The sequence below is a fragment of the Notamacropus eugenii genome, chromosome 5 (genome assembly GCF_028372415.1).
Source record: "Notamacropus eugenii isolate mMacEug1 chromosome 5, mMacEug1.pri_v2, whole genome shotgun sequence".
In the NCBI taxonomy this organism is placed as follows: domain Eukaryota; kingdom Metazoa; phylum Chordata; class Mammalia; order Diprotodontia; family Macropodidae; genus Notamacropus; species Notamacropus eugenii.
This window is the reverse complement of record NC_092876.1, coordinates 380,013,508-380,034,386: the sequence shown is the minus strand read 5'-3', so window position 1 is coordinate 380,034,386 and position 20,879 is coordinate 380,013,508. Positions and strand designations below refer to the sequence as shown.

At 38.3% G+C, this 20,879-nt stretch overlaps 1 protein-coding gene and 1 pseudogene across 1 annotated transcript in view; one reads left to right on the top strand and one right to left on the bottom strand.

Annotated features, from left to right (window-relative positions):
* The window catches only part of ARHGAP6 (Rho GTPase activating protein 6), a 660,040-nt gene extending 639,476 nt beyond the window's left edge, over positions 1–20,564 (bottom strand). Inside the window, exon 1 of the mRNA XM_072614378.1 lies at positions 19,850–20,564. Within this exon, the coding sequence (XP_072470479.1) occupies positions 19,850–20,467 (618 nt within the window). The 5' untranslated portion in view covers positions 20,468–20,564. The remainder of the gene's footprint in view (positions 1–19,849) is intronic.
* LOC140503537 (rho-related GTP-binding protein RhoC pseudogene) lies at positions 930–1,456 on the top strand (annotated as a pseudogene).
* Positions 20,565–20,879: the final 315 nt, after the last annotated feature.

Below are 20,879 nucleotides of genomic sequence, written 5' to 3'. Positions count from 1 at the left end.
AATAATCTCACCTAACTGTTCTCATCTTTCTGAAACTTAAACTTTCTATGCATCATGATGTTAGGAGGGACCTCTCTGTTCACTTTCTTGATACTTTGATTTGCAGTAATTTCTCAGTTACTAAAGTGGAGGCACTGGTATACCTAGTATCTCATCACCTTAGGTCTTTACACTCACACTATTCAGCCCACTGAGCAAAATTTAATAATGTTAATGAACAAACACCAAGTTAGCATATGGAAGAAAGCATATAAATGAGATTAGGTTAAACCTTAGATGGTCAATGACTGGGTCAGTTGGATAGAAAGAAAAGAAAAGACACAAGAGCAAACTAGAGTCCAAACACCGTCATCAATGCAAACATATACATATACAGTTGTCAGACATGTATCTTATAACTAGAACCCTCAACCTATTTCATTCCTTTTTATTTTTTTTAAACAAAGTAAGGTAAAAGTCAAGATTATTTTACCAATAGTGGAACAACCCCTTTCTTCACATCCTCATTATCTTTCTAATATTTTGCAATACCAAAATAAAAAAATATAAAGTGAGGAAAAACCATAAATTACTTAAAAGAAATAGAGTCTATGGAATCATATGAATGATCAAGTGAATTTGATTTGCCCTGAATCTCATAACTCCTATCTATCTGTTTCTCTTTACATTTAGCTGTTTTTGATTATGTGATCGGTCCCCTCAACTTGAATCCTACAAGATTAACACAAGGTTTACTGTTCACTCTATAGAGGCACAAAGCCAATTTGCTATTTTGTAATATTACTCCATCCTTTCTTTTTATCTCATAGATTTGCCTCCTCCCTTATTTATCCCTGAGGCAGCACTGAAGGAGGGCGAGGCAGCCCCTACCCCGGAGGGGGCGGATATCTGGTGACTATGCAGTTCTAAGCCAAGCCCCAGCTCCAGCCATGGCTGTGATTTGAAAGGAGTTGGTGTTTGTGGGGAATTTCCTGTGGGAAAGTTTGCCTCCTCATTGTCTTTAGCAAGGACCTATTCCCAGAGGTTTATGTTTCCATGTGTTTAAAAACTACATCACTGCCAATGAAGTGGAAGGCAAGCAGGTGGAGCTGGCACTATGGAACACAGACAAGCAGGAAGATTGTGAATTGTGAAGGAATCTGTTCACTCTCTTATCTTGAAAGTGATGTCATCCTCATGGGCTTCTCCATTGATAGCCCAGACCTTTTTGAGAACATCCCTGAGAAACGGACACCAGAAGTATCACACTTCTGTCCCCGTGTGCCCATCATCCTTGTGGGAGATAAGAGGTAGGATGATCATAGCTGAGAGAGCTGGCCAAGATGAAGCAGGAAGCTTTGAGATCAGAGGAGGGCCAGGACATGGCCATTCGGATCAGTGCCTTTGGCTGCCTTGAGTGTTCACAATCCAAGACCTCAGAGAAGTGTTTGATATGGGCACCAGGGCCAGCCCATAGGTCCTAAAGCCCTCTCCTCTGAGCTACCCCCATCCAAGGACTAGGCACCAGCAGATTCCATACTGCTAGTTCTTGGTCCCTTCCTGCCCAAGACTGCCTGTGTTCTAATGGTGCCCTGTTGCTCTTGAGAATAGAGAAGATCCTTTAGGGGGAATGAAACTATCCTGAATTCTCATGGGTGTCAGAGCTTAGTTTAGCTATTGCTCCCATTTGAAACAGGACTGCGCTTTTCAGATTTAAAGAGCAGTTGTAGGCAGAGGAGGGGAAGTAGTCTTTAATGCTTATCCTGCCCTAAAGGTCAGGGACCAGATTTTTTTTTTTTACATAACTAGTTCTGGGACCTAGTACTGTTTCAGTGCCTCCCAGTTAGTGAGGCTTCCTTCCCTCTCCTGTCCCCACTCCCTCCCTACTTCAAGCATGCCATGATTTATCTCTAGTCCTAAATTCAGAGGTTAGGATGAGGTGGAGGGAGAGAGATCAACACTGTGGCTCTACACAATGTTGATTTTGCTTTGACCCTTTCAAGCACATGAATTATTTCAGACCGTTCTTTCACCCTCTCATTTTCACCTGCCATCTGTATTGTTAACATATTTTTTTTTGCTTAATTTGAAGATCTTTCCCATCCACTAATAGGTCCATATGACCTGCTTAAATCACATGGAAGCCTAAGTCACACGTGGTGGGAGGAGCTTGCTGAAAGGGGTGGAACAGAAAGGATGGAGCAGAGCTGGGAGGAAGTTGGTCAGACCAATTAGATCTGGGAGACAGAGCGGAAGCAAGCAGCTGACTGTGAGTGAGAGAAGGACATTTTGCTTGAGGGTGTTTGTGAGAAGGTCTGATAATATGTATAGACTTCTTGGCTACTATGATAATTTCTTTGTTGCAATAATGGATTTGGCTTTCTGGTGTTGGAATTTGACTTTCTGGTCTCTGAATAAATGCCTTTCTTCTGCCTTCTATGTGGAAAGTCTGATATATCTTGCAATTCAGAACTGTGCTAGCACATTCATAGCCACCATAGGTGCTGTGAATATTGTACTGGCGCTACATCATCCCAGACACTCTTAAAATGTAGGATAGGAATTTACATCATTCTTATGGAAGAAAGGACATCTGAATTTATGTAACTCAGAATCTGAAGGCAGGGGGATCATAAAGGAAGCAATTCACAGGATAGCTAGGAATAAGAGGGAAGTGAACTAGGTGGCTAATGACAGGTAAAATGTGAACAGAGGAAAGCTAGATCAGCCACAGATGATCAAAAAGGCAATAGAGCATGACCAAAGGAGAGAAACAAAATACAAGACAAGGGGACAAGGTTAAAAGAAATATTAACAGGATCTGGTGGACAGAAGTTAAGGACAGAAGAAATTCATCTGGAGATGACTCATGGTAAGCATCAAAGGCTATGGTAATAGTCAACACTTAACAAGCTTGGGAAGAATGAAGGTAGAAAAAAGGGAACAAAGTGAGAATTATTCCAGTTCTTCCCAGTCCCCTAAACTAAGCTTTGTTTAAAAAGAAAGGTCACATGAAAAAAAGTGGCCATTTATATGGAAAAGTTTCTCATTTGGGCAACTATGCCCTTTATGGGCCACTTTCCCTGTTCCCACTTTTGTGTAGAAAAAAAGAAGATTCCTTGCCTCTCCCCAGTATACCTAAGCTAAAGCTTTTTATTGTTCTTATCTTTCCTAGGCTGAAGCCTCATTGCTCCTAAGAAGCAGCCTGGTGTAGTGAACAAACAAGGGCTAGAAACAAATATATATGGATTCCTGTCGTAGATCCGCCTCTAACTCTATCTTGCTGAGCCTCAGTTTCCTCATCTGTAAAATAAGAAGGTTGATCTAAATTGATCTAAATTCAATATATGTATCATTAAGTGCTTAGCACAGTGCCTGGTACATGGAGGTAATTAATAAATATTGACTGATTGATTAAGCACTTAATGTGTATAAAAGCCATTGCGAACATGAATTTGGAGAAAAAATGAGAGTCTCTGGCTCAAGGAATGTTTATTATCTATTCCATATCCTTATTGTCTTGAGGACCAGGCTCTCATTCATCCTGTCTACTTGGTCATTCACTCTCTTCCTAAAAATGCTAAAAGTAATAGTGATAAATGTCATTAATGATCTCCTAATTGCCACAGCCAATGATCTTTTCTGAGTTTCTTTGAACTTTCTGCAGCTTGTGACTCTGTTGACTTCTTCCTCATATGAGATTCTCTCCCTTCCTTTGGTTTCAAAGACACTATGTAGTCTTCTGGCTTTTGTCCTACTCCTAAAACCATTCCTTCTGTCTCCGCTGTTTGGCTCCTTATCTTCTTCCTAAATGTCTTAAGGTGGGTGATACTCCAAGGTCCCATCTTTACTTAGTACTCCTCTTCTCTCTCTACACTCTCTACCTTGACAGTCTCATTTGTAATTTCAACTAACAAGACTACACAGTTTGATCCCAAAAGTTCTGATCAAACCTTTGAGTTTCAAACCCTCATCAATAACTTTCTATAGAACATCTCAGCCTATGTTCATAGCTCACATGTCCAAGTTTACACCTAAACCTACTCTTCCTTTTGACTTCTCTATTTCTATCTATGTCACCACCATTTACCAAGTGTCTCATGTTCAAAACCTTTGGACTATCATTGACTTCACTCTCTCTTGCTTCTCATATTCAATCAATTGATTCTGCCTTTGTAACATCTCTCTCTTCCCCTTTCTTCCTTTTCCTTTCCCTTCCCTACCCTTCCTTTCTCTTCCCTTTTCTTGCCTTCCCTTACCCTCCCCCTTCTTTTTCCTCTCCTCTCCACTCCTTCCCATGCCTTTCCCCCCCTTCCATTTATCCTTTTCACTTTTACCCCCTTTCTATCAATCTAATAAACATAACTACTCAATCCCTCCAGGAAGTAATAATCTCTTCCATGAAATCCCATAAGACTTAAAATAATATGTAACTCTGCCAAAAACAGAGCAACTAATAATCTGTTGGCTCACCATTATAATGTTATTCTTCAAAAAGTGAAGGAACAAACAGGGAAAACTTTTTCTGGATATAGCTCTCCTCAACAAGGAAGAAATGGTTACAATGCAGAAATTATGGAACTTGTTTTGAGGAGGAAATGTCAAGTTAGTATTTGTGATAGTAGGATGCTGAGTCTAGTGTGACATGTACCACAAATTTTGAAAAGCAGTTTTCAAAGAATTCAGAGAATAAATAGATAGCTAAGATACTCTAGACCAAAATTTACAAAGTATGTCAACTCAGGATAGCTAGGAAGCTTACAAGGATGAAGGAGATAAAGAGAAATTACTCTGATAAGGAGGAAATGGAGGAGGTAGTTAGAGATGCCAAAGGGGAAGGGCAAGGGCTCATCAATAACTATTTCTTTTAAAGACATGTACAGAAGTTTGAGAATGAATTCTAAAGCTTGGCATTGATTTAAAAGAATAGCGTCAGGAACACTAAAACTCAAAATAAGCTGAAGCAAGCAAAGAAAAATAAGGCTAACAACAACAAAAAGTTTTCTTTAGGCACAATGGGGAAAATGAAAAAACAAGTAGAGGGTGGACAGGACAACAGAGAGATGGGAGAGTTGTTCAACTCTCATTTTCTCATAAAATTATGTGTATCATATAGATATATACTTGGCAATATTTTAATAAATCTAAAGTTTTTAGGGGGAAAATACAATAAAATTTATTGTATATAAAGATCAAGTTCCAGCTAAAATTATTTGGGAAGAAAAAAAGGAAAACAAAATTGACATATTAATTTATTAATTAACTTTAAAAGTGAAACTTTGTTTTCATTTCACAAGTGTTTCAATTTTACAAGTCTCCACAACAAGAATCAAGCTTAGAATTATCTTCTAATGGACTTGTTACAGATTACTGCCCTTCACATACTCCAAGGTTCAGCCTATGGGGCTTGTTTGTTATACCTGTTTATGTCTCACGCATGATATCACATCTCTCTGCCTCATATGCCTGGAATGTACACTGTCCTCCCTCTAAAAATTCCAAGTATCCTTCAAAGCTAGATCTTAGCATCCAATTTCTACATAAGGCCTTTCCTGATATATCCAACTACTTGTGTCTCCTCCCTCTCCCCATTTCTTTGTAGAGATGGGTAGGATGATTTCCCCAGATAGAATGTAAGCTCCCTTGAATCAGGACTATGTAATTTTTACCTTCATATCTCCAGAGCCTAGCCCAGTGCCTGGAGCATAGTAGATTTCTAATTAATTGATTAAGTGAGGGAGATGGAGAAAACGGATTTCTCCCTAAGGAACGGGCTTTGGGGTTCAAGAGGAGATAAAATAGTCACAGATGTAGAGCTGGAAAGGACCTCAGAGTCCATCAAGTTCAATCCTTCATTTTACATATAAGGAACTGAGGCACAGAAAGGTAGGTGACTTACCCAGACTTCCACAGCTAATAAATGCATGAATCAGGCACTCTATGCACTATACTACCTTTCTGCCTAAATAGAGAGTGGTTTTTCTGGAAGAGGGAGCCAGAACAAGAAGAAAGAATGATCTAAAGATTTGCACTATAACAGCTTCACTAATAGAGCCCTTATATAGTCTTTCCTTTCCCAGAATTCAGAATAGAATTTCTGATATTGGTATCTTGGACAAAGTATCTGCCAAGGTCTTTATCTCTGTGTGTTGAACTGCTGGTTCCCCTTAATGAGGATCTCATAGAGGGGTGGTGGTTGAAGGACTAAGAGACAGAGTCATTTATATGGATATCTTGGCAAAATAGGCTCTTCTGTTTCACCTTGTGATAAAGATCATAAATGTATGAAATGGCTGCATAGTGAAGGGAGCCATGACAGAATTTTCTATGCTTGAAGTTAAGTAGCCTATGCGGGGATCCAAGCCACAACCCTTTCCTCATTAACACTCTAACCATCTGAGATAATTGGCCCAGACAGATATAGTAATTAGGCTGATTAAAAATTAAGGTTGTTCTTAAATGATTAGAAGCTTTTTAATCCCCTGCTATATGTTTTGGATAAAGTTATTTTGCTCTGTATTTTTACATAAATAATCTCTTTATATCCCTCAAGTTATACCTAGTAACCACCAGATACACTAGATTTCCCTAAGAAGGATACTATAATGAAGGTAAAACTTCATATATACTCATCAAGAGAAATTATACTAATAGATTGTGGTCTAAATGTCAGCCAGAATGTTTTCAAAATAAAAGGGAATATAAACCTTTCCTAGTGGCTCATGTGGAATACTAATGTTCCCTAGAAGAATCCCAATTCATGAGATGGAGGGATTCATTGAAGATTTTCCTCCTGTGTTTTCAGCTCTCTAATTCTATGCATTTTGCATAAGCATATGTCTGTCTCAGGCCTTAAAGTAACTACAACTGATTGCATCTCTTCTAAAAACAGTGGAAATACAAAGTCTCTTTGATAATTTACCCAAGATTCCTATTGTGCTCAACTCTTATGAAAGCATAACTCAGAATGGTTTATTCTATAAATTAGAAATAATACCTCCTGAGGGAAGGAAAAGACATAGCAGAATGAAAAACATTGCCTGTGAAAGGAGTGCTGTTAGATGAGAGAAAGGCAAACTGAATGATTACTGCTGACGGGTTCCTTACTAAAAACTCCCATTGGAGAGACCTAAATTGAAACAATCTTTCAGAGAAAAATGGACCATTCCACCTTTTTTTTTTAACCTTTCAATAATATCACAATAATCATGCCCAGACTTGAAGAAATAAATATTTAGCTACTTCTATATCATCTTACTCACCTTCAACCGAATATAGTCCTTGAAAAATGCTAAGGAAATTTACATCTAATTACTGAGATGACTGAAAAAGAAGTATTAAAATATCATCTTGTGGCAGCATTCTTAGTACATTTACTGAGCTTATGATTCAGGATTTCTGGAGACCAGTTTTGTACTCTGATCATATCTTTTGACCTTGAAAGACTATTTACTGCCTATATATCACCTTTCACATTATTATCTAGGTGTTTGGACAAGAGTACACTGACAGCTTTGTTTATTGAAGTTCTCTATTAACATTAGGAGCCAGATTCAATAAACCAATTTTGGGGGGGAGACTGCATGACTTAGAGCAATGCTATGTGATGCAATATGAAAAATGTACTGACTTTGATCTGCGCTATGAATCTTCAAGAGAGGAAACATGACTCAGTGGGCTGGCAGGATAGAAACTTGGGGACAGTGAGTTCTCATCTTGCTTCTCTCTTTGCAATCTGCAATGCAGTTCTGGGGAATTTATTTAACTTTAGTTAAAACTATTCCCCATTCCTCATCTATAAAAAGGAATAAAAGAAAATTTGTTAACTTGTATGAGCACTGAGAATCAAGTGAAAGCACAAGTGAATTTACCCTGCCTACTTGAAAAAAAGGAAGTCTAAACTATAGATCATGTTCTAGTAAGTCTAGAAGTGTTGAATGCAACTCTTACTTTACTTTTATCATGACAGGAAGAAACAAAATATATGTGGAATTTAATTGGTGATAAATCCATATTGGTCCAGAAAGAAGTGGACTATAGGAGACATTCTCATTAATCTCACATGAAGCGATTTCAAAACGAAAATCATTCTTAGCTATCCAACGAAGGCACTATATCTCATCCATGGGATTGTGGAGAAATAGGCACACTCATACATTGCTGGTGGAATTACACTGTGATGTAATCTTTTTCAAGAGCAATCTGGCAGTTTATAAGAAGTGTCATCAATCACATTCTTGGGAATATATCCTGGGAATGTTATCATAAAAAGGAGACCTCAGATCTCAGTTCATATTATATATATATATCACAGCATTAGCAACCTAAATGTCAGTGAACAGGAATTTATTAATGACTTATTATGGACCATGCATTGTGCTTAAAAAAAATGCAAAACTATGGTCCTTAATCTCACAGAGTTCAAATTCAAATTCAAAAGACAATCTACAAACAACTATGTGTATGCAAGGTATATTGTGTTTGTCCTTCGTTCTTAAAGAGGACCATGACATCAAGATGATGATATGACTTGCAGTTGACTTTGATTTGAGTGAGGGAGGGCCGTGCAAGTTCACCAACCTCACTTTCAGTGGATTGGGGAGGGACCAAAAAAGGCCTCTTGAGGAAATTTGAACTGAGTAAAGTCAGGGAAGCCAGGAAATGAAGCATTACCAGCATAAGGGACTATCAGTAAAAACTGATTGAGTTGAAAACAGTGTTATAGTCAGAAAAGAGAAAAGATTAGTGTGATGATGGACATCTGGAGGGAAGTAAAGTATAAGCAGACTGGAAAAACATAAGAGCCAGGTTGTGAAAGGCTTTAAAAACAAAACAAGGTTTTATATTTGATGCTGGAAATAATCAATTTATTGAGTAGGGTAGTAACATGGTTATATCTTCACTTTAGGAAAATCATTTTGGCAACTGTGTGGGGGATAGGTTGAAGTGGGGAGACTTGGCTCCGACAAGCTCAAAGGCGGTAGTGTGAGCATTTACACCTCAGAAACATTACAAATAAGGAATTGGCTGTTTTGTTGATTTCTAGATTATGAAAGTGATGGAGAAAAATCTTAATTAATGCAGATTAAACCCAAAATTAAGCCCAATAATGCAGATTAAACCCAATTGTACTTTTTTCTTTTTTTCTCCCCAGAGATCCCATTGTTAAATTTTTACTAACATGTCCCTGCACTTGAGGCAGGAAAAGTATCCAGAAGGTTATTGCAATGGTGCAGGTTTGAAGTGATAATGGCCTACACAAAGGTGAAGATGGTCTGAGTGGAGTGAATCAGAAGTCTACAAGAATGTCCAACAGTTGGTAAAATAGTCAGTAAATAGTTTATGACACATCAATCCAACTCCAACTCAAGCCAAAGTATCACCCTCCTGGTGTCACTGGTCCTCTTCAAGAAGAAAGGACGAACAACAGTGAAAAGGTGTACTGCAGCATCACTAAAAATGGAAAATATGAAGATGGAAAGAAATCTGAAAAGTTATATTCCATGGGATTAAGAGCTGGAAGCTCTATATAGTATATAATTTAATCCAACCCCCTCAGTCTAATGATTTGGAAACTGAGGCCCAGAGACTTGAAGTGAGTTGTTCAAGGTTTTGGTGAGTAGACACAGCTGACTGAATGGGGACCCAGCTAGCTGAGTAACTCAGCTCTTCCTCTCCTGTCTGTCTCCCCCTCCCCTTCCTTCTTCTCTATGAAGGAAGGTAAAGTTGGATGGCCAGAGGATGCCCAGTTAACTTGGGGTTTACTGGCTAGATTTCTTCCTCTTCTTTCCTCTCCTTTCTTCTCCTCTCGTTTTCTCTCCACTTCCCTCCTCTCCTCTCTTCTCCTTTCCTTTCCCAAAACCTTAAACCACTGTACTCTGAAGCCCATAGACTGGACAACACTAGGTCCATGCCCAAGCTCCCCTTAAGGGCTATTTTCTGGACTCTCCTGGCTTAAGAGTGATTATCAATAGTAACTGTTGCTGTTTCCCTCCCAGCTTGATGTCCTTTTTTCTTCTATGCCTCACTAAAGGGGCCATCCTCTGACTACTTCTTAAACAGGCCTATTCATTGAATGGGTGTTGCCTCACCCTAAGTGAGAGTACTTGAATAGGCCTTGGCCTAAAGGGCCAAAGTCTCCTATTGCATCCTGGACTGTCTCCAGTTATCCTGATGAATATCTGGTCACTGGATCCAGATGGCTCAGGAGGAGAAAGTGAGGTTGGTGACCTTGCACAGCCCTCCCTCACTCAAAACAGAGTCAAGTGCAAGTCATGTCATCATTTCTCTGATGTCATAGTCCTCTTTGAAAATGAAGGATGAACACAACACAACAAGTAGTAAAGAACAGAACTGGAATTTAAGCCCAGGTCTGACTCTAAAGCTAGTAATGTGATGTAATGTGAAGCAAAGAAAACAGATAAGAAAACAGCATACACATTTCCTACAACTACATAAAATGAGAAAAAAATGTATGCACAAATAGAGATAAAAGAAAAAAACAGAACACTCAATACTATTATGGATATAAGTACGTGCTTTAGCATAAATATCTCTAAATGTGTGTTTGTTTTTGTTGTTTGAAGTTAAGTGCATACATGCATAATCTATACCAAATTGCTTGCCTTCTCAAGGAGGGGGAAGTGGAGAAAGGAAGAGAGAGAATTTGGAACTCAAAAAATTTTTAAAAAATGTTAAAATTGTTTTCACATGTAATTTGAAAAATTAAATATAAAAAATTAAAGTTAGGTGCATAGCAAAGTTTTTTGAGGAAATTAAAATGAAACTGGTATTTACATGCAGTCAAATAATCCTATCCAAAAAAGAGACCTGGTAAGTCTGATCAGTACCTTGTTCTTAGCAAACTCAGCCTGGATCTTAGTAATTACTAATCCCCATGTTGTGTTTATAAATCATTTGTTTAGTAATCCATTCCAGAATTCTTCCAGGGATCACTGTCAAACTTTTGGCTTCTGTTATCTGCCTTGTCCCTCATTTAAAAATCAGCATGATGTTTGCCACTCTCTAGGTACCTTTAGCATTCTCTATTTTTTTATCAAAGATTATTGGTAAGTTTTCACAATCACTTCAGAAAATTCTTTCAGAATCAGAGCTTGAACTATACCTGGGAGACTTGAGCTCATTTAAAGTACTTTATTAATTTAAAATACTTTATCATTATTTTCTCTTCTATCTTGAGCTAAAATGGCCTCTCAGCTACATTTATTTTACCTTTTATAGTTTAAATATCATTCTTCTTGATGAAAAATAGAAGTTGAATGCTTATTTCATGATATTTTTAACACTAGGTCCTATGCCTTCAGCAGAGAATCTATCCCTTTTTTGTCTTCTTGCTTTAAATATGAATACAGAATTCCTTCTTGTTATTAACCCTTTTCAGATCTTTTCTTCAGCTTTCCATGTTATTCTGAGAGGACTATGGAAACTTTTTGTGTTATTCTTTGAACACACATCCCAAATTCCATTTTTGATACTTATTTTTAAAACCCAGTTAGGTGGCACAGCGGATACAGCATCAGGCTTGGAGTTAGACCTGAGTTCAAATCTGTCCTCAGCTAGTTGTGTGACCTTGTGACCTTGGGCAAGTCACTTAACCCCATTTGCCTGTTTCTTCATCTGTAAAATGAGCTGGAAGTGGCAAACCACTCCAGTATCTTTGCCAAGAAAACCCCAAATGGGGTCATGAAGAGTTGAACCTGACTGAAAAGTGATTGAACAACAATGGCTCAGAGGATAGAATGCAGATCTCCTGGGAGGCAGGAAAACCTGAGTTCAAATCCAGCCTCAGACACTTACAAGTTGTATGACTCTGGGCAAGTCATTTAACCTCTGTTTGCTTTACTCTACTGGAGAAGGAAATAGCAAACCACTCCAGCATCTTTAGCAAAAAAACTCTCAAGGCCCATGGGTTCATGAAGAGTTGGATATGACTGAATAACTACGTACATATATACACATGTATACACACATGTATATATACATATGTACATGTATATGCACACAATCCCTATCTGTATATAGTAAACGGATATATTATACATATTCATATACACATAAACACATATACATATAAGTATACATATACAGGATATCCCCAAAGTCTTAGTAGTTTTAAGCTCTAATAGCTTAAAGCTTAAACTCTACAACTTTGAACATCCTGTATCTATGTATATATATATCTGCATGTCTACGTATATACGTATCTTTCTATCCATCTTTTCTATAGTATCTAATACAATGCTGGGCAAACAGATTAACTAATTACTTTACAATTACTCAGTAAATTTCAGTGGTTACCTAAAGGATCAAATAAAAATCCTACCTATATATAATTTTTAAAGCCCTGCAGAACCTGGTCTCTTCTTACCATTTCAGTCTCCTTCTATCTCATTCCCTTCCATATACCCTGCTGTCCAGTGGCACTGGTCTCCTCATTGTTCCTCACCCAAGACCCTCTGCTTCTTAATTCTAGGCTCTCCTCCAGACCTAGAACTTTCTGCTTCTTCATTTCCATCTCTTAGCTTCCTTATCTCCCGTCAATTCTCAGCTAAAGTCCCACTGTCGGTACTATTTTCCTATTTCTCTTTCATCTTCAACCTTCCCTCTAAGATTTTCTCCAATTTATTAATATCTTGTTTGTATACTGTTATTTGCATGCTGTCTTTCCCATTAAGCTGTAGCCTCCTTGAGGACAGGGACTGCTTTGCGGTTTTTGTTGTTGTTTTTGCTTCCTTTCTTTGTATTCTCAGCACTTAGCACAATGCCCAGAATATTACAGGCACTTGATAAAAGCTTATTGACTTGACTCTATGTCACTGTTTTAATTTCTCCCTCTTTAAAGATCCTGCTCGCTTTTTAAGACTACAGTAGTCTGTCTAAAATAATGGAAACAGGGATATGTCTGGCAGTAAAGGTCAATGAGATGATTCTAATGTTGCTACAACCAGATTTCTTGCCTTTCCTCTTGCACAATGATTTTTAAAATGTTATATTCAAACTATTTCCTTATCTTGTAATATGTTGATGAAAAGTCTGACACATAGTAAGTTCTTAGTAAAAGCTCACTGACTGATTGAAGTCTACATAGATCAGAAAGGCATGACTCTTTTAGAAAAGAAATTTAAAATCTTATCAATTATATAGTTGAGTCTGAATTCTTTTCTATTCTCTTCTACCCCATTCCATCCCATCCTATCCTATTCTATTCTATCCTGCATACAAAAATCATGGAAAATTCTAACTGTGACATTTTTATCTAAGCACTGTAAGGAATCAATCAAAATAGTGAAAAGTAAGCTTACGATAACTGCTTCAATAAAACTGTGTGTAAAGTAAGAGTATGTGGGCTGTGAGTGAGGGATCTCATATAAGTAAAGCAGCACCTACTTTACAGAGGTGAAGATCAAATGAGATAACACATATAGTAAGCTTTGTAGTTCTAGCGTTAGCATTAGTGGTATATCAATGTATATTGACTGCTCAGGATTCTTTTTCATTTACTTTTACGTTCCAGGCTTTATTAAAGAAAGCTGAAGTTGCTAGATACATGATACCAGATATTTTCTAGTTCCATCTCTTTTGTTCCAAAATTGTGTGAGTTTTCAGAAAGTTATTTGACTTCTCTCAGGCTCAGTTTCCACATCTGAAAATGATCTCTAAACTGCTTTCCAGGTCTAATATTCTATGCTTCTGTGAGTTCAGAAGAGGCAAACTGGAGACTTAGGAAATCTGGCAAGAGAAGGAGATTGGTAGGATGTGAAGGATTCAAATAGGTAACAGAAATAAGGGCATTTCTGCAAAGTGGAATGATGAATGAACACAAAGACACAAGGTATGTTTAACGGTGTGTTCCTCAATTTGTAGGAATAGTCTTTTTATAATAGAGTAATGACAGGTAAGATTAGAAAAACTTTTTGTGAACAGATTACCCTGAATGTCAAGTAATATAGTTTAGTGCTTATCTTATAGAAAAAGGAAATCATAGGGAGTTTTGGAACAAGGCCATGATTTTGTCTAAATGATGGTCCAGGAAAATAATGTGATGAGCTTATGCAGAATACATTGAAGAGGGGAATGACAAGAAGCAAGAGGAAGATTCCTCTTTGTGAGTTCAAATTGGTCCTCAGACACTTACTGGTTGTGTGACCCTAGACAAGTCACTTAACCCTGTCTGCATCAGTTCCTCATCTGTAAAGTGAGCTGGAGAAGGAAATGGCAAACTACTCCTTGTCTCTGCCAAGAAATCCCCAATGGGGTCACCAGGGGTAGGACACAACTGGAAAACAACTAAATATTAAAAACAATTATAGGCATGAAATTTTAAGAGTCAGAACTAGAACAGGCAAAGTCAATGTAATCCAGGAACCTAAAAGAGAAAAAACTATGGGGACAATTTGAGTGGTAATAAAAAGAAAGAAACAAAGAGAGTATTTTTTGCTTTTATGGATGAAAAAGTTAAAACTCTTGCAGAGATAATTTGATCAAATTGTCAGTGGTATGGAGGTGTAGTAAAAAATATACTATAAAATGTAAAATTAAAAGGCAGCTTTAAAAAAAAACAACATAAACTACATGAAGGCTAGGTTTCAGTTCTTTCACTAGTTAGTTTTATGATCTCATGAAAATTAATTAATTAATGAAATAAAGAAGATGAACCAACCACATGTTCTCCAGGGTCCCTTCTAGTTCTAAAAATGAGATAATTATGTGAAGTAGCTTCTGTCTTCAGTCCTAAAATCTCCCTGTATTTTAATGTTGGCTTCTCTTAGTGGAAATTGCACTTGTGCTTTAGTCTATTTAGATTTCTTTTTAATCCTTATAAAATAAAAGAGATTATAAGATGACCTTAAGAGCTCCAGCAAAGAGAAATAGATGCAGATAGTGCCAATGTTAAGATTACTTTTGGAGGCTGGGTAATTTGACTACTGCATTTTTTTTTCTTTTTTTTACTAATTTGAGATCATGAGATACATTGATGAGTAAAATATTCTGCCTCACTTTTTTTTTTGTCAGATCACTACCTCTTTAGAGACACAGATCATCCCCAATGTCCAATCATTGCATTCCTCAATGCCTATATTTGTCTCTTCAATCCTAGCTTTTCCTCATTCCCAATCTATATTATGGCAGTTCCTTATAGCAATAACTAGACTTCTCAGACTTTTTCCCATCCTTGGGACATGCTGTTTCCCTTCTTCATAGTCAGCATACTGAAAAGATGTTGTATTCAGTACAATAACTGGCACACAACTGGAAAAGAGGAGAAAAAATTAACAGAAAAAAAGAAACTTTGCAGAGTAACACAAAGGCGAACAAAATAAGAAACAATTTTAAAATCAATGACTTGTCTGAGGAGGCACAGTTTAATTTAGAGGTATTGATTTACTGGATAAAAAGTACCTTTAAATGGTACCTTTGTCCTGAAACCTCTCAAAAACAGAAAAAAACCTTAAAATATTACTAAATAATTTTAAGTCACAGAAAGAATAAAAGTAACTCCACAAACACACTACCTTTCTCTGTGGACACTGGTCAGTCTTGATGGAAACTAAGTAAAATTATCACTAAAACACCACCAAATTAGTCATAAATTATCATATATGGCATCTCAAAATCTTAATGCAATTTTAATCTTTTAAAGATTTTTGGTTTCTAAATTGAATCATCCATAAGATGCCAGGGAGAGTAACAGCATAAAAAGTCAGGAAACGCAACCTCCTATATCACCTCATTAGTCCATATTTTTGGAGCCCCCCATAGTTTAGCACTGGCTTGCCTTAACACAATACATACTAAAGCCATTCCAGCCATTACCTTAGGAACAAGAAAATCAAAATCCAAATGACAATTTGTTTTTAACAACCTATAGGAACCCTGGCAGGAGAGAGTGAGGCCAAAAGGGTAAAAACATATGTTCGTTGCCTTCTAAAGCACATCTGCCTTCCTCAGAACTTTGTCTATGATACCATGGTACACTTATCCACTTGTCTGGAAGTGAAGTTTAGGGCAAAAGTCAAACTCCAGATGAGAGACGTCCTATCTTTCCATGAAGACATTAAGAATCTAATTCTGAACTCTAGGTTTGGCCAAAAGATTCAGAGGCCATGGAGTTGCAATGAGATGGAATGCTCCCCAAAATAGTAGTGTCATAAGAAATGATGAGCAGGCGGACTTCAGAAAAACCTGGAAAGACTTATGTGAACTGATGCTGAGTGAGGTGAGCAGAGTCACAGTGACAGTCACACTGTGCTATGACTGACTTCGGTAGACTTGGCTCTTCACAGCAATGCCAAGTTCTAAGACAACTCCAAAAGGCTCATGATAGAAAATGTTATCCACATGCAGAGAAAGAATCATGGAGTCTGAATGCAGATTGAAGCACACTATTTGTTCTCTCTTATTGGTTTTGTTTTAATTTTTGTTTTGTTTCTTCTTTCTTGCAGTTCATTCCATTGGTTATAATTCTTCTTTACAACATAACTAATGTAAAAATATGTTTAATATGAATGGATATATAGAGCCTATAACAGATTGCAGGCTGTCTTGGGGAGGGTGAGGGGAAAGAGAGGGAGAAAATTTAAAACTCAAAAAGCTTGTGGAACTGAATGTTGTAAACTAAAAATAAATGAAGAAATTTTTTTAAAAATTAAAAAACAGTAGTTTCTTTTGACTTCTTAGTATAACACCAGACAGTTTGCTAAGGGAACTTGTCTGAAAGAGCTATAATCACTGGCCAGACCTGTAAGTGAAATCTCAAGCCCTGCTATAAATAGCAAAGAATAGCAAAGAAACACTGGGTAATATGCAAGAGAGCTTAAAGACTTCATCAGAACACTAGATGTTCATGGAGGAAGATATGAGAGCTAAGCAGTGTTGAGACCTGGGATGAGACATGCTGAATCCACATATGCACTATTTACACCTGCAGACGCCAAGCTGCTACCTAACCACACCCCATTGGCCAGAATAGAAGCTGACCAGCCAGAGACAACGCAGGGAATTTCCCTAAGGTAACTGAGAAGTGCTTAACAGGTCTGTATAAACCAGATTTTCTTCAAGGTCTATAAGTGACTTTGGAGAAACATAGTGAGACATTATGGGACACTGGCCAAGCGTTACTAGGATCCTTAGATGGTAATGATGCCTATTTGATGAAAGCAGGCTGGCCTCAGTGCTGCATCCCTCCATGTCCAAATAAAGGGAAATTTGTTTGGAGATGGACAGATACCACACTAGGGCCAGCCAGCCCACTTTCACGGGTCAGTCCCAAAAGGCAAATTTTCCAGATTTCTGTGACATTCCATAATTCTGTGGGGGTAGAGAGGCAGCCAGCCTATGGTGAGAATGAGCAGGTGGGTCAATATACCAGGAGGAAGAGGGGTGGGCGTAGTTCAAAAAATGCCCTTTTTCATCAAACCAATGAGAAATGAAGCAGGTCATTCAAGGGTCAGTGCTAGAAATTGTGGTCGGATTTTGAGAATAATGGCTATAAAAAAACAACTGGACCAAGGAGTGTCCAAAAAGAGATGGATGAAAAGTAACACAGAACAGGACTTTACCTCATGATTTCCTTCAGATAGTAACATGGTAGCAGCATCCCTCCTGTTCTTCCCATGCACATGACACACTCAAGTGCTCTCTCTCTCTCTCTCATGCTCTCTCTCTCTCTCTCTCTCTCTCTCTCTCTCTCTCTCTCTCTCTCTCTCTCTCTCTCCCCCTCTCTCTGTTACACACACACACGCACATACACACACACACACACACACACACAACTATAGGCTAGATTCTTGCACTTCTGACCCAAGATTTCTTTTAGAATACTATCAAGGAAGCCAATGTTTATACTAACATGTTGCATTGTTACTGTGAACTACTTCATGCTTTCTTCAATAAAGAAGGGATTGAAGGGACTGAGAATGGAGCAGGGCCAAAGTTAATTTTCAAAATTAGAATAAGAGACTTTATGAGAAGGGTTTATTCTTTTGCTGGATGCCCATGTACTCACTTTTATGCTAAACAAATATGCAGAGTGAATAAACTCTTGACAGATGAGTTTCATTTGGAAAAGTTAGTAACATAATTTGAAGTACACTCATGCTGCTTGGCATTTCTACAATTTAGATACATATCCTTTTAATATGACATTGTAATGCATAGCAATGTAATTTTCAACCAACTGGAATCTTCTAGGATGTCCTACACACCCCTTTTGGTGACAGCTACAGTCCTTTGCTATGCAGAATTTACTGCTTCTCTTTAGGTTATTAGGACAAGGATTATATAGTTTACTAAGAAAACCCCTCCAAAAGTCCTTAGTGATAAAATTGTCTTCAAATGTTATTGCTAGGGAGTATCTAATCAGGCCCTTATCTTCATAGAGTTTGGCTTTCTTTAACATAGCTCTCTTAAGCAAACATTAATCTGATAATACATATTTCTGTAACTTGGGAAGAAAACCAGGAAGCCTTTTATTTTTAAATTTTCTAAGACCATATATGATTCTGACTTCATAATTTGGGGTAATTTTCTTTGTCTCTGACCCAGTTTTTCCCCTCAGCGTCTCCATTTTATCATAACAAAGGGATAGATAAACCAGTGGTTAAAATTACCAATATTAGGATAGCTTGTCTTACTTTTAAACACACTTTGAAGCTAAATATTATCAAAATAGTAATTGACTTTGTATCTAATTACCTCTCAGGTGCCAGGGGATAATAAACTACTGAATCCCTAAATCTATGATATATAAACAACAACTAATATTTCATTAATTATATAATGCCAGGTTTTTATATTTAAACTGATATTTCTAATTTTACATGTTGAGTTTGTTTCTTGGTATTGTTTTTAGTCAAAATCCAGTAATTCTGTAGTATTTTGTTTCATTTCTGTAATCAATAAAGTTTCTATGAACAGCATAGCTATAAGTACAGTACATTTCATTAGTTTATTAAAACTCCCTAACTTATCCCAAACTGATAGTTTACAGTCCAAAGGTGACATTTTTTTTTAATTTTCAAAAAAAGATGCTGTTGTGAAAAGTACTAAGAAATCTTTTCAGAAATTTTATTCCTTAGCATTAAATGGAGAAAGCATGAAATACCAACTTCTATAATGTATTCATTCATTCCTATTCGAGATTTACCATACTGCCGAGGAAGTATCCTTCACGGGTTTTAGTATAGCAATGTGGTAAAAGATAATAGTTTCATGGTTCACCATAGTTCTTTGTAATGATATCAACAACAAAAAAGAAATACCACTCAGAATACTCTTGGAGTTGAGCATCTGCAAAATTATACAAGTGCCAGGGAGTTCCAAAAAACTCAAAACACTGTGAAAATTCCTGAAAGTCTCTGCATATCTTAATTTCTGATGTTAATTGAAAGAAAACAGATATATTGTAAAAATAATTTTTCGCACACACTAAAAGTTTGAACAACAATGGTCATTTAAATTTTGAAAAGCAAAATGCAATAAGGCAAAATCCTGAGCACTTTTCTTATTTATACAAACACAAACTCTTCTATAGACCAAAATATTTCTCCTCTCTCTGCTCTGTCCAGACTCCATCAACTCTTCGGAGCCCTGGACTGTTAAAGTGGCCACTAGGGGCTGCCTACTGCCAGTCACAATCTTAATTCCTACCCTCACCAAGTAAGATCATGCAACTGATTTCTTGTCCCTAATAAGCAGTCCCTAGCTTGACTCAATGAAAGAATACAGTCTGTCCCTTCCAGCAACAGTTGGCTCCCTAAAAATGCCCCCAAAGGCGCGTTCGCCGAGCCCCGCTTCTTCTGGGGATGAGTAGCAGAAATTAAGAAACAAAGAGGTCAACCAAGGTCCCTACCTCAGACTTCCACACAATATAGGAATGACTGCTGCTGTTAGGTGGTGGCTGTAATTTCCTCTGCTGGAGCCATCTCCGAGGAGAAGAGAAGATGCTGTTAGTACTTCCACCTGGGATAGTGAGGATGCCGGCAGTGGAAGAGGACCGGCTATTACTGGGCGCAGCTAGGAAGTAAGGCAGGTCCAAGGCCATATTCCTCTTGAGGGTGTTTCGTCCCAAGGCTGGTTCATAGTCAAAGTGGAAGTTGCTTGAGGGTGACTTCTCCTGGGGGGTACTGGGAGTTGAGAAGGATGAGCACAGAGGGCCAGGAGAGGGCAACCCCCTTCGAATTGCACCCCGATTAGAAGACACTGCGAGACACTCAGCTGAAGAAAGTGGGGTACAGGGGCTGCTGCCCCCACTGCCTGCTCCCCTAACTCGGCCCAAAGTAATCCTGTTGTGAATGGGCCCCCCAATATCCTCATCCTCCTCTGGTTCTCGTCCATAGTTGCGGATGATGGCAGGGTCTAGGCTGCGGGTCTGGCGCAATCTCCTTTTGGACAAACTCTTGCCAGAAGCAGCACTGGTCCCTGGAGAGGAACAGGAAAAGACACTGTTGAGCAGGCTTTGCGCTGACATCTCGATGTTGGTGCCCTTACCCTCTGAGAACGCAAACTCCCTCTCCACGCGAATCCTGACCTCCACCCACACTCAGGTATACTGAGAGGGTGAGCAGAAGGGAAAAAGCCCCGTGGCAGGGGTTAGCAGCCTCAGGCACTCGAGGGCACAGATGGTAGTGGTGATCAGCGGCTTCTATCCTTTTCGGGCTAGCGCCCCAGTGGCAGAGAACCCCGCAGGGTCGTCTAATTCCCCCAGCGGGTGCAGCAGCAGGCGGTTCATAACTAGTCCCAGAATAGGCTCACTTTTGGGCAGAGGCGAGGGCGGAGGCTGCTGCTGGGGGCTTCCAGTGTTTCCAAGGAAAAGGAACTGGGAGTCTTGGGCGTCGTCGGGAAAAGCTACAGCAGCTAACAAACGCTGCTGCCGCAAGCTT